The sequence below is a fragment of the Hyperolius riggenbachi genome, chromosome 2 (genome assembly GCF_040937935.1).
Source record: "Hyperolius riggenbachi isolate aHypRig1 chromosome 2, aHypRig1.pri, whole genome shotgun sequence".
NCBI lineage: Eukaryota > Metazoa > Chordata > Amphibia > Anura > Hyperoliidae > Hyperolius > Hyperolius riggenbachi.
The window spans coordinates 324,830,930-324,849,005 of record NC_090647.1 but is presented as its reverse complement, the minus strand read 5'-3'; the positions used below and the strand labels follow the sequence as shown (position 1 = coordinate 324,849,005).

Here is an 18,076-nt window from a genome sequence, read left to right as displayed (position 1 = left end):
TGCTCAGCGGAGCAGTAGTGGATCATTGCGGGGCTTAGATCAACGAACGGGAATGGATTTTTCCCGTTCATTGATCTCTGGACGAGCGGCGTTTTTACCGGCGGGAGTGCGCGCTAGAGTGAGCGGGAGTGCGGGCAGCGACGGTAGCGCGGAAAGTACGGATTTCTCCCTCCCTGGGGGTTAAAGGATGGAAAAAGGGACGGAGAAATTCGTACGGGCGGGGGTAAAGTGGTTAAGCAGACTGTGACTGTCAATTGTTGTAACTTAGGTGAAGATCAAATTACATTTTACGAACAATTTGTGCAGAAATCCATATAATTTCAAAGGTTTCACATACTTTTTCTTGCTACTGTGTATTTATATTATATATATATATATATATATATACTAGCTGACCTAACGGGCTCTAGGTCTTTCACTACCCCCGCGTGCACCCGGCCCGTCTCCTGCGTCCTGTCCCAACGGCTGTGCCGCTGCAGGACATGCGCAGTAGCGCAAAAGCACTGACGCAGGGACACTTGTATTTTATACATTTACAGTGGTGTGAAAAACTATTTGCCCCCTTCCTGATTTCTTATTCTTTTGCATGTTTGTCACACTTAAATGTTTCTGCTCATCAAAAACCGTTAACTATTAGTCAAAGATAACATAATTGAACACAAAATGCAGTTTTAAATGATGGTTTTTATTATTTAGTGAGAAAAATAACTCAAAACCTACATGGCCCTGTGTGAAAAAGAAATTGCCCCCTGAACCTAATAACAGGTTGGGCCACCCTTAGCAGCAATAACTGCAATCAAGCGTCTGCGATAACTTGCAACGAGTCTTTTACAGCGCTCTGGAGGAATTTTGGCCCACAAATCTTTGCAGAATTGTTGTAATTCAGATTTATTTGAGGGTTTTTTTTAGCATGAACCGCCTTTTTAAGGTCATGCCACAACATCTCAATAGGATTCAGGTCAGGACTTTGACTAGGCCACTCCAAAGTCTTCATTTTGTTTTTCTTCAGCCATTCAGAGGTGGGATTTGCTGGTGTGTTTTGGGTCATTGTCCTGCTGCAGCACCTAAGATCGCTTCAGCTTGAGTTGACGAACAGATGGCCGGACATTCTCCTTCAGGATTTTTTGGTAGACAGTAAAATTCATGGTTCCATCTATCACAGCAAGCCTTCCAGGTCCTGAAGCAGCAAAACAACCCCAGACCATCACACTACCACCACCATATTTTACTGTTGGTATGATGTTCTTTTGCTGAAATGCTGTGTTACTTCTACGCCAGATGTAACGGGACACGCACCTTCCAAAAAGTTCAACTTTTGTCTCGTCGGTCCACAAGGTATTTTCCCAAACGTCTTGCCAATCATTGAGATTTTTTTTAGCAAAATTGAGACGAGCCTTAATGTTCTTTTTGCTTAAAAGTGGTTTGTGCCTTGGATATCTGCCATGCAGACCATTTTTGCCCAGTCTCTTTCTTATGGTGGAGTCGTGAACAATGACCTTAATTGAGGCAAGTGAGGCCTGCAGTTCTTTAGATGTTGTCCTGGGGTCTTTTGTGGCCTCTCGGATGAGTTTTCTCTGCGCTCTTGGGGTAATTTTGGTCGGCCAGCCACTCCTGGGAAGGTTCATCACTGTTCCATGTTTTTGCCATTTGTGGATAATGGCTCTCACTGTGGTTCGCTGGAGTCCCAAGGCTTTATAACCTTTACCAGACTGATAGATCTCAATTACAGTACTTTGTTCTCATTTGTTCCTGAATTTCTTTGGATCTTGGCATGATGTCTAGCTTTTGAGGTGCTTTTGGTCTACTTCTCTGTGTCAGATAGCTCCTAGTTAAGTGATTTCTTGATTGAAACAGGTGTGGCAGTAATCAGGCCTGGGGGTGACTACAGAAATTGAACTCAGGTGTGATAAACCACAGTTAAGTTATTTTTTTAACAAGGGGGGCAATCACTTTTTCACACAGGGCCATGTAGATTTGGAGGTTTTTTTTCTCACTAAATAATAAAAACCATCATTTAAAACTGCATTTTGTGTTCAATTATGTTATCTTTGACTAATAGCTAACGGTTTTTGATGAGCAGAAACATTTAAGTGTGACAAACATGCAATAGAATAAGAAATCAGGAAGGGGGCAAATAGTTTTTCACACCACTGTATAATATTATTATTATTATTTAGTATTTATATAGCGCCGACATATTACGCAGCGCTGTACAATGTATATATATATCTTGTCACTAACTGTCCCTCAAAGGAGCTCACAATCTAATCCCTACTATTGCCATATGTCTATATTATGTAGTGTAAGTACTGTAGTCTAGGGCCAATTTTAGCGGGAGCCAATTAACTTATCCGTATGTTTTTGGAATGTGGGAGGAAACCGGAGTGCCCGGAGGAAACCCACGCAGACACGGAGAGAACATACAAACTCTTTGCAGATAGTGCCCTGGCTGGGATTCGAACCAGGGACCCAGCGCTGCAAGGCGAGAGAGCTAACCACTACGCCACCGTGTACACACACACACACACACACACACACACACACACACACACACACACACACACACACACACACTGCCCGGTATTGCCCAGGTATGTATTTGGCTGGTGTTGGCTCAGCCCACTTTTTCTAACCCTAACACACAATTACTCAATGACCTAATGTGTGAGCTTTCTGGTCTTTGGCATCAATAATTTGCATTGAAATGAAACAAATCTGATTGGCTGTGGCCGTACCCCCTTTTCTGAATTTGAATCCCATTCACCCAGTGACCAACTGTGCAAAGTTTGAGAACCCTACCATAAACAGTGTAAGGCTCCCTGCACACTGCATGCGACTCCGATTTTTAATCTTTTTTTACATCGGATTCTTAATCTTTACTGCATGCTGCGTTTTTTCCTCTGTTTTCCTGTTGATTGCATTCAGGGAAAATCGGAATTGCAAAACAGATTTGCAGTGTGCAGGGAGCCTAAGAATGGCTGCAGTTTATATTCTTCCAAGTGAAATTTGTATTTGTCTCCACCCACTGATGACCCAGCGTTGCCTGGGTATGTATTTGGCTGGTGTTGGCTGCACCCAATTTGTATTAGTCTTCGCCTACTTTTTGGTGACGGGGATAAAAAGTATCCTATATGTTACTCCAGGTAATGTACTACGTGTGAGCAAATTTTATTCAAATCCGTTCAGCCATTGTTGCGTGTTAGAGTAACAAACATCCATTCAAGTCCAGCCTCACTACCATTTAAACATATTGCTAGATATTCTACATTCCCAATATGCAGAACATTTTGTAATTTTATGTTATTAAAATTACCTTTTCATTTTATTTGGCATCCAGCTATTTTCCAGGTAGGACAAATAATTAAAATCTTATGCCCATGGCAAGTGTCCACCATGTGCTGGATGGAATAGGCCAGAATTCTGATTGCTCTGCCTGGGTTATTGGCATACAGAGAAAACATTCCCGGTCAACACAAGAAGAAATCTCAATGAACGAGCTAAGAAAAGAGTGAATCGGCACAAATCTAATGAGCAGCATCTCTCTACTCCACTGGTGACGGCAGAGTGCACAGATTCTTTCTGTCGCATATAAGGGATACAAAGATTATTTAGAAGCTTAAGAACAGTTGTTGCAAAGCACACTTGATAATCTGAACTGACCGTAAAGCTACATCTAGCAGGCGTACTGTCCTGCTTCCCTTATAGTGGTATGCAAAAGTCTTCAGCCCAGTACATAAATTTAATAATAGGAGTGAAGATAAACAAACATCCGGCACTTCTGACTATTTCTTTAATTTAACTAAAAATTGACATGGGGCAGAAGATCAGATCAACAAAATTTTGACATAACAAGCTTTGTCCTACCGTACAAAAGGAGGGGAGGGTGCAGCGGGTGCTGGGCACTGAATGTGGACCTGATGGCCGTTTCGCACGAGATGAGCTTCTTCCTGAGGCCAATCCACCTGCACACATCACACTACCCTGTCAGTCACTACAGACAGATAGTGCCGGCACATATCCTCCTCCTTTCTCCATACATATTTCTAACTTCCATAATAATGTGGCCTTTGACAAAAAATGAATTAAGTTTAGGTTATATGGTGCATAGCTTTGTTTTCTGGATCTTTTAATTTAAAGTGGAAAGTACTCTGGTTGCAATGGGCAGGTGGATATCTGTTTGGTGAGCCAAATTCAAAATTTTGTACACCCCCCTTAGCAAGCTAGGCAGCTTAATATTAGGCTGCTTATGTTTGATGGTAAACTGCAATATATACTCTAGATATGGAGAATTAACAGGTTTATTTCTGTTCATTGGTGTTAAGTGTAAAAAAAAACAAAAACAAACAAACAAAAAAAAACTATCTTGATGCTAAAAGTGTTTCTATCTAGAACACAATCACATAAAATTGTACAATGCAAGAAGTACATTTCTCACAGAGTAAGATTCACTGAAGAGTAAAATTTATTATAACTCACTTTTCTCCTATGTTGCTGTTGCTTACAGTAACCATTATAATTCTGACAGATTTTATACTAGCCCATTTCCTCATAGTGGATTCTCAGTATTTCCTTTATTCTTTACAAAAGCACTCTCTGGAAAGAATATCGCCAAAGATTCCTGCCAGCCTCCTTTCTCACTTGCACACTATTTTGGCAGGTGGTCTGAGCAACCTCCTTTCCTGAAGTGCTTTTAAAAATAAAGAAAACCCTCCAGTGTATACACTGACTAGCAGATGAACAAATCCAAAACCGGTCAGTTCTGTCAGATATGTACAATTTATTGTAAGTGACCACAACATATGAAAAAAGATTTATAGCTCATTTTACTCTGGAACCAATGTACATTTTATACTCATGTATTTACATGTATTTTACATTTTATAAATTTGTTTAATCAACGAGAACGGTGTTCTGAGGAGCGCAAAGAAAAAAGAAATCTGGACTTACCTGGGGCTTCCTCCAGCCCCCTTGTAGCCCGCGAGGTCCCCAGTCATCCTCTTTCTACCTTCCACGGTCCCGCTGGCGGTTCCGGTAACCTGGCTACTCCAGCTGAAATTGTGCGTTTGTGCCATCACACTGGTCGCCGCAAGCGTCCTGCGCGGTTCAGTCTTTAGAGAACTGCTCATGCACAGGACAGCCGAAGTCGCAGGTTTACCGAAGCCACCAGCAGGACCACGGAAGGGACCAAGAGGAAAGCTGGGGGACCTTGCAGGCTACGGAGGGCTGAGAAAGCCCCAGGTAAGTCCAGACACACATTAAAAAAAAGGGTTGAGTATGGTACTGGTCTGGGATAGCAGCTCTTATCAGCACCTTCCCTTCTTGCTAGACCCCATGACTCTTCTGGGGGATAAACCTTGGGGCTGGAAGCATCCTCCACATAGGATGGCTCAACATATTGCCTAGGCTGCACGTGGTAAGACAGTAGCAGCAATCCACTCTCTCTGTAGAATTAACGAAAGCCATTGTCACTGATATTATGATTTAGTAAAGTCTGTTGGCCTTCGTTATCTGTGTGAAAGATGGTATTGTCCCTAAACACCTCTAGCCTAAGCGGTCCTGTTGGGCCCTTTACTTCTTTTGATGTTTGATACTGTGCTCCTTGTGCTTTTTCACATATTTTCATGATCATTTTTGTTGCTCATGTTGTTACTGATTCATTGTAACTTCTTCTCTTATTGTATAATATTGCTTGTATTGTATAATATTGCTCTATAATATACTCTCTACCCCTTTGGCGTAATTTTAAGGCTGTCTACTGTACCATTTTCTGTGTTTTGAAAATAAAAACCATTTGAAACTAAAAAAAAAACTAAAAAGGGTTGAGTGGCCACACTGCACACACATGCAAACACCAAATGCTCAATTCACACAACTGCATCAATCAATGAGCTCATTAATGATCAGAGACTTTAAGATGTTGAGTTCCAAAACTTCGAAGATTTGAAAGGTCGAAAAAAAAGGCCAACAAATAATTATTTCAGATGAGTATCTAAAAGTCCCTGTAAGAAAAAAAATTGTACTAGGGTGATCTATGTCATTTATGGCCCCTTGTCTGAATCCGGTATAGCCACAGTTAGTAAGTAAATACACATTTCAAAATATGCCTTGTTTTGTAGGGAGCCAGCAAGCACAACATGCAAAGTGAGCAGGAGCCAGTGCACAAGCAAATAGTTGAAGTGGCATTGCCAGATCAGTAGTAAACACCAAATGTGTGCAGGCTCAAGGCAATAAGTCAGCGAACATAGTAAGCAAAGCAAAAGCCAGTCCACAACATGGAAGGCTGGTGATCGGCACTAAATTTGAACCAGCAATACGTTTAGCAATCTTTATACAATACCAAGTTGTCTATAACTGCTGGATACTGGACCAAGTACGTTGATCAGTCCGTCGCTGAATCCTGGTCAAGATGTACATGAAGCAGCTGGTAAATCCAGGATGATAAATGGATGGTCTACAATATTAACCTGTGTCCTCAACTGTCTATCTGCTGTTTCTGCATTCACGTCATACCATTTTCTCAGGCCCAGTGCACACCAATAACCTCTAGCAGATCCGCAAAACGCTAGAGGTTTTTGAAGTAGACCTCAGAGCGATTCTAGGCTTGTTTAGAGACTTTTTCTAGACATGCCTAGCTTTTTTCGAGTGTTTTTGTATAGCAGATGTCATATTTTGTTACAGTAAAGCTGTTACTGACCAGCTTCTGTAACAAAAAAACGGCTGGAAAACCGCTCTGATCTAGCGTTTTTCAAAGCGGTTTTCCACTTTCCTATACGTTAACATTGAGGCAGAAACGCCTCAGAAATAAAAAAAAAATGCTGCGGCCCCCGAGTTTGCGTTTGTGGAAAAAACGACCCGCTCTGGTGCTCACCATCCCATTCACTTTCATTAGCCAAGCGGTTTTCCCCCTGCAAGCGTTTTTAAAAACTCTCCAGAATCGCTCTGGTGTGCACCAGCCCTCAAACTCGATACGAGGCACATTTAAGCTGATTTTTAAACCAGGTCATTCTGCCCCTTCACTGGTAGTTGTTATAAATGTAGAGAACACCCTATAACCTCAACTCCTAATATTTCATGTCTGGGGTGGGAGCTTTCATTTAAAGTACACCTGAGACAAGTAAAAAAAAAAAAGTTTCATACATACCTGGGTCTTCCTCCATCTCCCATTCAGGCCGATTGGTCCCTCACCTTCCGCTAGGCGGCCCGGTAATTTTGCAAATTGGCGCCAGTTGGTGTAGGCTCAGTCTGGCCATGCACGCTCCCATGGCCAGGAGCATTCTGCACAGTATGCCCTGACGTGAGAAATTACCGGGATGCCTAGCGGAGGATCCAGGCGGATGAGGACGGCGAGGGACTCATCAGCCTGAAGGGGGCTGGAGGTAGCCCCAGGTACTTATAAAACTTTTTTTTTTTCTTTTAACTCATCTCAGGTTCCCTGTAGCCACATACTACCTTAATAATGTCTTCCTACTACTTCCATCTCAAAAATATTTCCTGAATTCACCCATGTTTCACACAAAAAAACAGACTAGCACCTCTTTAATACTTACAGAACTCTGCTTCCCACCTCATCCACCTCTCCTCTCACATCTCTGATGCTGCCCTGTTTTGCATATCTCTACTGGACTGCCAGCTACCCAAAGGATCCAGTTCAAATTTCTAACAGTATTATACAAGGCACTCCCATAAGTTATAGCCTCCATGCATTTCTTAGTAATTTCCAGATATCATCCCACCCAGAACCTTTGCTCCTCCTATGAAATCCTCATGTCCTCTGGTTTGGTCAGAGTACCTCTCTTGCATCCAGGACGTCTCACAAATGTCATCTCTCCTTTGGAATTCTCTTCCAACACTTTGTCTGCCATGCTTAAAGGGAAGGTTCAGGGACAGTTAAAAAAAAAACAAAAATCCAAATCCAAACTGTCCCTGAACCTTCCCTTTAAGGCTCATACACACATCAGACCATAGTCTTTGGAAAATGAAAGATCACAGACCAATTTTACCCCCTTCCATGTAGTATGAGAGCCATACCTACACAGTCTATTCTATGGAGCTGAACTCCCAATCAGACAGAAATCTTTGCAAGATGCTACACACAAAGATGCTGTAGACATTCAAAAGATCAGTATCTGCAAAAGATCTGTTCCTGCAAAAGATCCGTTCCTGCAAAATGCATTCATAGTCTATGATATCTGCAGATCTCATACACACAGGGCCGGCCCTAGACTTTTTGCCGCCTTTTTGCCGCCGAGCTGGAGGGGTAGCGGGCAGGACGGGGGTATTGGGCCTAGCGGCTGGGAGGGGGGCCAGACCCTCCCCTCCCTCGCCTGGGTCCCCCGATCTGCGCTCCCCTCCAGCCTTAAATAGATCAGAAGCAGCCGCTACTCATAAAAGGCACGGGCGGGGAGGACTCACCTCTTCCTCGCTCGATCCAGCGTGCGCTCCACTGACGTCACTTCCTGCAACGTCGCGGCCGTCCACTTACAATACAGTGGGCGGCGTTGCAGGAAGTGACGGACTGGCGGACTCAAAGCGCAAAAGCTGCAGCAACTAGGACGCGCTCTATAGGAAGTAGCAGTGTTAGGGAGACTTGCCCAAGGTCTCCTACTGAATAGGTGCTGGCTTACTGAACAAGCAGAGCCGAGATTCGAACCCTGGTCTCCTGTGTCGGAGGCAGAGCCCTTAACCACTACACTATCCAGCCGCTTCTCGTCAAGCTGGGCTGCGCTCACTCCCGCGGGCCGCGCGCTTCCGCTGCCGGCCATTAGCCCAGCGATCAATAAATGGGATTATATATCCCATTCATTGATCGAAGCCCCCCACAGAAAAGCCGACAGCTGCGGTTTTTCTGTGTTACAAAATGATTCCTAATACTTCCTAGAAGCGTACGATCACGCTTCCAGGATTTTTTGACTGTGGCCATCTTGCGGCCAAATAGTAAAACTACACCCACATCTAATACATTATTTTACATTTAAAATTAGCTTAGTTCCCTCCCACACCAAAAATTACCCAAATAAAATTTTTAATAAAAAAAAAAAAAATACAATAAAAAAAACAAAACAAAAACAACAAATAGTTCCGTAAGGGTCTGAACTTTTTAAATATGGATGTCAAATGAGTATATTAATATAATTTTTTAAATTATGGGCTTGTAAATAGTGATGGACGCAAATTGAAAAAAATTCACCTTTATTTCCAAATAAAATATCGGCGCCATACATTGTGATAGGGACATAATTGAAATGGTGTAATAAGCGGGACAAATAAAATACAATACATGGGTTTTAATTATGGTATCATGTATTAATTTCAAACTATAATGGCTAAAAACTGAGAAATAATGATTTTTTTCCATTTCTTTCTTAATATTCCTGTTAAAATGGATTTAGAATAAATTAATTCTTAGCAAAATGTATCACCCAAAGAAAGCCTAATTTGTGGTGGAAAAAACAAGATATAAATCAATTCATTGTGATGAGTAATGATAAAGTTATAGACAAATGAATGGGAGGTGAAAGTTGCTCGGATGGAAAAAAATCAACAACCTTTCGGGCTTAAAGAGACACTGAAGCGAAAAAAAAATTATGATATTATGATTTGTATGTGTAGTACAGCTAAGTAATAAAACATTAAGATCAGATACATCAGTCTAATTGTTTCCAGTACAGGAAGAGTTAAGAAACTCCAGTTGCTATCTCTATGCAAAAAAGCCATTAAGCTCTACGACTTTCAAAGTGGTGGAGAGGGCTGTTATCTGACTTTCATTATCTCAACTGTTTTCTTTTTCTCTGCCAGAGGAGAGGTCATTAGTTCACAGACTGCTCTAAAAGAATAATTCTGAATGCAGAGTGTTGTGTAATCTGCACATATTAGAGAATGATGCAATGTTAGAAAAAACACTATATACCTGAAAATAAAAATATGAGAATATTTTCTTTGCTGCTAAACTTCTAGTAATTATTCATAGTACACAACCAATTCATTATATCATATATTTTTTTCGCTTCAGTGTCTCTTTAAGTGGTTAATTTTATAACTCATGTTCAGAACTATATTAATATGTTCATCAAAGTGCTATAAAAGTAATAAGATACCATTTATTTTCAATGACAATTTTGCGGTCTTCAGAGTGTCCTAGGCATAATTTAATCTTAGAAGAATCTACTTAGGCAACAGATACAGAACACTACAACTCACCGCTCCTGTCTTCCATCACAGGGGCGCGAGGGGGGAAGAGGCACTGTGGTGGTCTACTACTTGAAGATCCTGAGAAGAAAAAAACACCAGTGAGTACTTCAGGTACCAAAATCACGTAGTATAACAAAAGCAAGCCAGCAATACAGTAAACGTTATAAATAGAAGAAGACAACCAAAAGAACGAGACAAATCACAGATCTAAAATACACTAACAAATACAATGGCATAGGTCTGCCAAATAATCATCATTATGCATATAACTATAGGTTTCAGATAATGGTAGGGCCAAAGAAAAAGGATTTGAAAATTTCTACACTCGTTTGGTATCCTGAAGTGTAATGTAATAGCTATTTGATGTTTGTGCTTTTAATATCTGGGATAAATATTTTACAACTACGTCGTTTGATAACACTTTCTGTGACGAGTCAGTGCATGCGCAGTGCGGGTGCGCGCTCTCCCGGTCTCATTCCTGCTGCCAGAAGAGTAATGCGTCTGTGCACTAGTACTGCGCAGGTGCAGAGAGCTCCCAGCGACAAGCGCACGGAGGGGTGGGCACGTGCGAGCAAGCCACACAAGTGCAGTAAGCCCCGACTGGCGAAGATACCGGAGCCCTTATGGAAGATCTAGGAGGGGGAGGACAGCGCCAAGGGAGCGATCCGGCCAGAGGTGGCTGGAGGAAGCCCCAGAGGTGTGTGTGTGTGTGTGTGTGTGTGTGTGTGTGTGTGTGTGTGTGTGTGTGTGTGTGTGTGTGTGTGTGTGTGTGTGTGTGTGTGTGTGTGTGTGTGTGTGAGGTTTCCTTTAAATAACTTTGTATAAAATTGACATTTCTACCAGAGAAAAATGCACTAGAAATGTATTTCATCCTACATGGCTGCCACTTACAGTGGGTAGCTAAAATTCGATAGATTTTGGACTAGTTAATGTCCTAATAGGAGATTGTCATGGTTTTCTTTATTTCCAAAAGCAGTCCCGCTGCCAATAGAATAAGCAAACAAGTACAAACACTGCTGGTATCTTTGTATACATCCTTTATAGGGAGTGCTTTCTTAAAGGAAATAAACACCTCACCCCCATGAGGAGATGGACTAATCCAAAAACCTGTCAGATTTGTACTGCTTACTGTAAGCGACAGCAACACAGGAAAAAAATTACCATATTACATATAATTCAGACCAAAAGACACTCTTGGCCATAAGATGAAGGTTTTTAAAGGACAAAATCCAGGGGGGAAAAAAGATACTAAACCTGGTGCATCCATGGTGCAGGGGGCACCTTGTGTATTGGTCCGTCCCCCCCCCCCCCCCCCCCCCAATTATGTCCCACTTGTGTTTTCATCTGTCTTTCACACTCCGTGCACACTGCCTGCACACTACCCACCAGTGCAGAAGTGAAGTAAGAGAGTGACAGTGGAAGACACAGGAACAGAGGGGCAGAATTGTAGTATTTGGACCATAAGAGTCTGAGAAAAAGTGCATCTTATGGTCTGAAAGATAAGGTAATTTATAGTGCATTTCACTCTGGGATACTGTAAATATAAATTGTACATGTAGTGTTTACATGTGTTATACATTTTACACATTTTTACAACAGTGGTCTTTAATCTCTAATGACAACAGCAATAACTTGTGTGAGGGCTGATGTGCTGAAGGTCTGTTTGATTCTATGCACTTGCTATATAGCAATGTGCCTCCCTCAATTATGTTATTGCTTCCCAAAGATTGCCTTAAAGAGAACCCAAGGTGAGAGGGATATGGAAGCTGCCATATTTATTTCCTTGTAAACAATGCTTGTTGATCTTCTGGCATAAGTAGTTTCTGGGTCAAAACCCTGGAACAAGCATATGGTTAACCCAGTAAAACCTGAATCAGCTGAGTACCTGATCTGCTGCATGCTTGTATATTGGTGTATGCCATTGTCTGTATTATTATGTGCACCATGTTTGTTTCTTGTTTTGTAAAGTGCCACAGCATATGTTTGTGCTTTATAAATCAATAATGATTTGTCATAGACAACTGATCTGCATGCTTGTTCAGGGTCTATGGTTTAAAGTATTAGCGGGCAGAGAATCAGCAGGACAGCCAGGCAATGTGCATTACTTAAAAGGAAAAAACATGTTAGCCTCCATATCCCTCTCACCTCGGGTTTGCTTTAAATGTGAGCAAACCTGACGTTGGTCCCAAATCCCAAATCAAAGCAACAGAAAACACCACCGAGTCTGTTTACAGCACAGAGTTAAGACACCTCCATTTGTCAGCAAAGTACTAATGTGTTCCCCAGGGTAGGACTCATTTGTGCTGAACTAATTAGCCCATTTATTCTCATCTAACCAACTCTTTTTGGGAGAAAAACAAATCCTGGAGAGGAAGGGGTAATTCTCAGCCATAGATACACTGTAATGTGGAACACTGTACTGTGGAGGAATGTCTACAAATAATCAGGCAGTTAAATTATTTATACTGCACGATTCCCAGAGCTCTTTTGCTTATGAGGAAGTAACCATTCCACTGCAACACTGCAGTTGCCTCTAGAGGGTATGATAAGCCTTCACTCATATTACCTAGTAAGTACACACAAACACACACACCCGTGTGTGTATTTATATAGCGCCCACATATTACGCAGCACTGTACAGAGTATATTGTCTTGTCACTTAACTGTCCCTCAGAGGGGCTCACAATGTAGTCCCTACCATAGTCATGGGCCTATGTATGTATCGTATAGTGCATGTATCATTAGTCTAGGGACAACGTAGAAGGATGCCAATTAACTTATCTGTATCTTTTTTGGATGTGGTAGGAAACCCAGAGGAGAGCCCAGAGGAAACCCACGCAGACACGGGGAGAACATACAAACTCCTTGCAGATGTTGACCTGGCTGGAATTCGAACCGGGGGCCCAGCACTGCAAGGCTACTGACTGTATGTATGTATGTATGTATGTATGTATGTACAGTGGTGTGAAAAACTATTTGCCCCCTTCCTGATTTCTTATTCTTTTGCATGTTTGTCACACTTAAATGTTTCTGCTCATCAAAAACCGTTAACTATTAGTCAAAGATAACATAATAGAACACAAAATGCAGTTTTAAATGATGGTTTTTATTATTTAGTAAGAAAAAAACCTCCAAATCTACATGGCCCTGTGTGAAAAAGTAATTGCCCCCCCCTTGTTAAAAAATAACTTAACTGTGGTTTATCATACCTGAGTTCAATTTCTGTAGTCACCCCCAGGCCTGATTACTGCCACACCTGTTTCAATCAAGAAATCACTAAAATAGGAGCTATCTGACACAGAGAAGTAGACCAAAAGCACCTCAAAAGCTAGACATCATGCCAAGATCCAAAGAAATTCAGGAACAAATGAGAACAAAAGTACTGTAATTGAGATCTATCAGTCTGGTAAAGGTTATAAAGCCATTTCTAAAGCTTTGGGACTCCAGCGAATCACAGTGAGAGCCATTATCCACAAATGGCAAAAACATGGAACAGTGATGAACCTTCCCAGGAGTGGCTGGCTGACCAAAATTACCCCAAGAGCGCAGAGAAAACTCATCGGAGAGGCCACAAAAGACCCCAGGACAACATCTAAAGAACTGCAGTCCTCACTTGCCTCAATTAAGGTCAGTGTTCACAACTCCACCATAAGAAAGAGACTGGGCAAAAACAGCCTGCATGGCAGATTTCCAAGGCGCAAACCACTTTTAAGCAAAAAGAACATTAAGGCTTGTCTCAATTTTGCTAAAAAACATCTCAATGATTGCCAAGACTTTTGGGAAAATACCATGTAGACCGACGAGACAAAAGTTGAACTTTTTGGAAGGTGCGTGTCCCGTTACATCTGGCGTAGAAGTAACACAGCATTTTAGCAAAAGAACATCATACCAACAGAAAAATATGGTGGTGGTAGTGTGATGGTCTGGGGTTGTTTTGCTGCTTCAGGACCTGGAAGGCTTGCTGTGATAGATGGAACCATGAATTCTACTGTCTACCAAAAAATCCTGAAGGAGAATGTCCGGCCATCTGTTCGTCAACTTAAGCTGAAGTGATCTTGGGTGCTGCAGCAGGAAAATGACTCAAAACACACCAGCAAAACCACCTCTAAATGGCTGAAGAAAAACAAAAAGAAGACTTTGGAGTGGCCTAGTCAAAGTCCTGATCTGGATCTTATTGAGATGTTGTGGCATGACCTTAAAAAGGCGGTTCATGCTAGAAAACCCTCAAATAAAGCTGAATTACAACAATTTTGCAAAGATGAGTGGGCCAAAATTCCTCCAGAGCGCTGTAAAAGACTCGTTGCAAGTTATCACAAACGCTTGATTGCAGTTATTGCTGCTAAGGGTGGCCCAACCGGTAACAGTAAATTCGGGCGCCTGAGGCTAGTGGACAAATCGGGCGCCGTCATTCACTCCTATAATAAATATCGTTTAATGGGCGCCCGATAGGAAAAAAGGGCGCCGGAGAAAAATAACGTTTTAAAAGCGGCGCCCGGAGACTTAATGTTTTATTACTGCTTCTCATGATTACACATTATTTAATGATTTATACATTTTTAAATATTATTTTTAAACGAAAAACAGTACAATATTTTTTTCAAACATTATTTTTAAACGAAAAACAGTACATTTTTTTTTTTTTTACATTATTTTTAAACGAAAAAACCAACAGGGGGGTCTTAGGTTTAGGCACCAACAGGGGGGTCTTAGGTTTAGGCACCAACAGGGGGGTCTTAGGTTTAGGCACCAACAGGGGGGTCTTAGGTTTAGGCACCAACAGGGGGGTCTTAGGTTTAGGCACCAACAGGGGGGTCTTAGGTTTAGGCACCAACAGGGGGGTCTTAGGTTTAGGCACCAAAAGGGGGGTCTTAGGTTTAGTCACCAACAGGGGGGTCTTAGGTTTAGGCACCAACAGGGGGTCTTAGGTTTAGGCACCAACAGGGGGTCTTAGGTTTAGGCACCAACAGGGGGGTCTTATGGCCCATACTCACGAGGGACTTTTGTCGCCTCAACACGCGGCGCGCGCGTGTTGCGGCGACAGGTCGCCCGTGAGTATGGGCCGTCGCACGCGCGCGCGCCCCCGAACTGTCGCCCGTCGCTATGTCGCCATGCGATTGAAACTTTCAATCGCATGGCGACAGTCGCCGCTGCCCCCCCGCCGCAACTGTCGCTAGTCCGCGTGAGTACGCGGACTAGCGACAGCAACCTCCATTGAGGTTCACAGACCTTCCGGTGAGCTTCCGGCGGGGGGAGGAGGAACGTCAGCGACAGCTTCCGCCTTGCCGCTGGTCCCTCTTCCGCATGTGTACGCGGAGGGACCTGGCGAGAAGCTGTCGCCGGCCTGTCGCCCACACGCTCACGTGTGCTGGCGACAGGCGAGTTTTGCAGCCCGTGAGTACGGGCCTTTAGGTTTAGGCACCAACAGGGGGGTCTTAGGTTTAGGCACCAACAGGGGGGTCTAGGGGTTAGGGGTAGGTACAGGGAGGGTTACTTAGGCACCAACAGGGGGGGTCTTAGGTTTAGGCATCAACAGGGGGGTCTAGGGGTTAGGGGTAGGTACAGGGAGGGTTACTTAGTAATTTTTTTTTTAAAACGTTATTATACGTTTCACTATTTAAACGAAAGATTAACGTTTTTACAATTGCCGATTTAATGCACATTATTTAATGATTTATAACTTTATAAAACATTAATTTTAAACGAAATACAGTACAATACATTTTTAAACGTTATCCATGCTTATCGTTAAAAACCCGGCGCCCTTTTTTCCCAGCGCCCCTTTTTAACGTACGCGGCCCAACCAGTTATTAGGTTCAGGGGGCAATTTCTTTTTCACACAGGGCCATGTAGGTTTCTCACTTAATAATAAAAACCATCAGCACTGGTATGTATTCTGGGAGCATATGAGGACGGGAATATATCTGAACATTCTAGAATAGCTGTGTTGAGAACATTATTTATAGCTAGAAAATTGATACTGCAATTATGGAAGCAAGTTAACCCCCCGTCCCTGAAAATGTGGATTAGACAAATTAATGACTCTTTAAAACTTGAAAAAATTACATATGCACATAGGAATGCTACTGAAAAATTTGAAAAAATATGGGGTAAGTGGCTGAATGCGCAGGACTTTGTTGACCCAGACCTGGTGCGAGAACGAATATTGGCTACAATAGGACTATCCAGAAGCTCTGTGAATAACATGTAATAACGAATCTTTGCCATATTAAGCAATGCTTTTTCTTTCTATGTTTTTCTGATGTATGCTTAATGAAGGATGTAATGTATAGACTGTTATTATCGGTGACCTCAATAAAGCTTTTTTTTGTTGACAAAAAAATAATAAAAACCATAATTTAACACTGCATTGTGTGTTCAATTATGTTATCTTTGACTAATAGTTAACAGTTTTTGATGAGCAGAAACATTTAAGTGTGAAAAACATGCAAAAGAATAAGAAATCAGGAAGGGGGCAAATAGTTTTTCACACCACTGTTTATATATATATATATATATATATATATATATATATATATATATATATATATATATATATATATATATATATATATATATATATATATATATATATATATATATATATATATATATATATATATATATATATATATATATACACATACACACACACACACACACACATATACACGCACACATACATAGTATATATACATGCGCCCTTGACTTGACTTGAGCAGATGCGCAATATTTACCCTCAAAGGATCCCTCTATGACGGGATTTGATCAGAGTGGGATCTATGTAATAATTGATCTAGTGGCAGATCAAGAGCTGTATGGCCACCTTAATGGCGCTACTATTAAATAGCTGAACTCTTGAGATCAGCAGAGGGAGTCAGAAAGTGGCACATAAGTGACACATAAATTTGATGTGTCACATGACCCTCTTCCTATTGAAAAAACAGAAGTTGGATTCAAAATGGCCGACTTCAAAATGTCCGCCATTGTCACCACCCATCTTGAAAAGTTTCCCCCTCACTTATACTAATGTTACACAAACAGGAAGTTAATATCACCAACCAGTCCCATTTTATTAAGGTTTATCCATATAAATGGCCCACCCTGTATATTGTTCCATATGCATCTTCCTGTATTAGATTGATTCCCCTTTATAGTGCCATTTATTTTTTATTATGTATTCATTTAGCAGTACTTACAGAGGCTCACTAATTAATGCCTCTAAAAGTAATCGCTGTGGAGCAATTGTGAGGATAGATAAATGGCCTACCCGTATGTTTTTAATATTCGGGCGGAAACTAGAGTGTTTGAAGACACACATGTAAACCAGAAAGATAAAGAAAAATATGACATATGAAGATAATGTCCAAGCCAAGATTTTAATTTGGACTCAAATGCTACAAGATGAGTGTGTCAACCACTTTACCACCGTGCTGCTCATGGCTAAACAAGTACATAGTACTGACACGTTCTCCATTGGATTTTATTGTGCACTAGTGACCTTAGCCCGTTTAAAAACGGGCTAGGTCTGTCTCCGCGCGCCTGCCGCGCGCACCCGCCCATCGCGCACGTCCGCCGCACACCCAGCCACGCGCTCACACGCCCGCCTGGCTCCCTGGCCCCGTCCTCCTGTCTGTATGAGGCTGGGTCCGTGCTGCGCACATGCGCAGTAGCAAAAAGCACAGACCCAGCTATACAGAGACAACTGTCCCTGCTGTACGCAGGGAAAGTTGCCCATTATTATTATAGGATAATAACCTGATACAATGTACCTAACCTGATACAAAGGCACTCACAATGCAATGGCCAATTTGGTGATGGTAGTGAGCCAATAAATCTACTAGTATGTTTTTGGGCTGTAAAAAGACTGCAAACAAAGGGAGAACGTGTA

At 41.9% G+C, this 18,076-nt stretch overlaps 1 protein-coding gene across 3 annotated transcripts in view; it reads right to left on the bottom strand.

The window, feature by feature from the left end:
• PHACTR4 (phosphatase and actin regulator 4) overlaps window positions 1–18,076 on the bottom strand; it is a 111,350-nt gene that overhangs the window by 59,185 nt on the left and 34,089 nt on the right. For all 3 annotated transcript variants that reach the window (XM_068269259.1, XM_068269261.1, XM_068269260.1), the window contains one exon: window positions 10,198–10,266. In XM_068269259.1, the coding sequence (XP_068125360.1) occupies window positions 10,198–10,213 (16 nt within the window). In that variant the 5' untranslated portion in view covers window positions 10,214–10,266. The remainder of the gene's footprint in view (window positions 1–10,197; window positions 10,267–18,076) is intronic.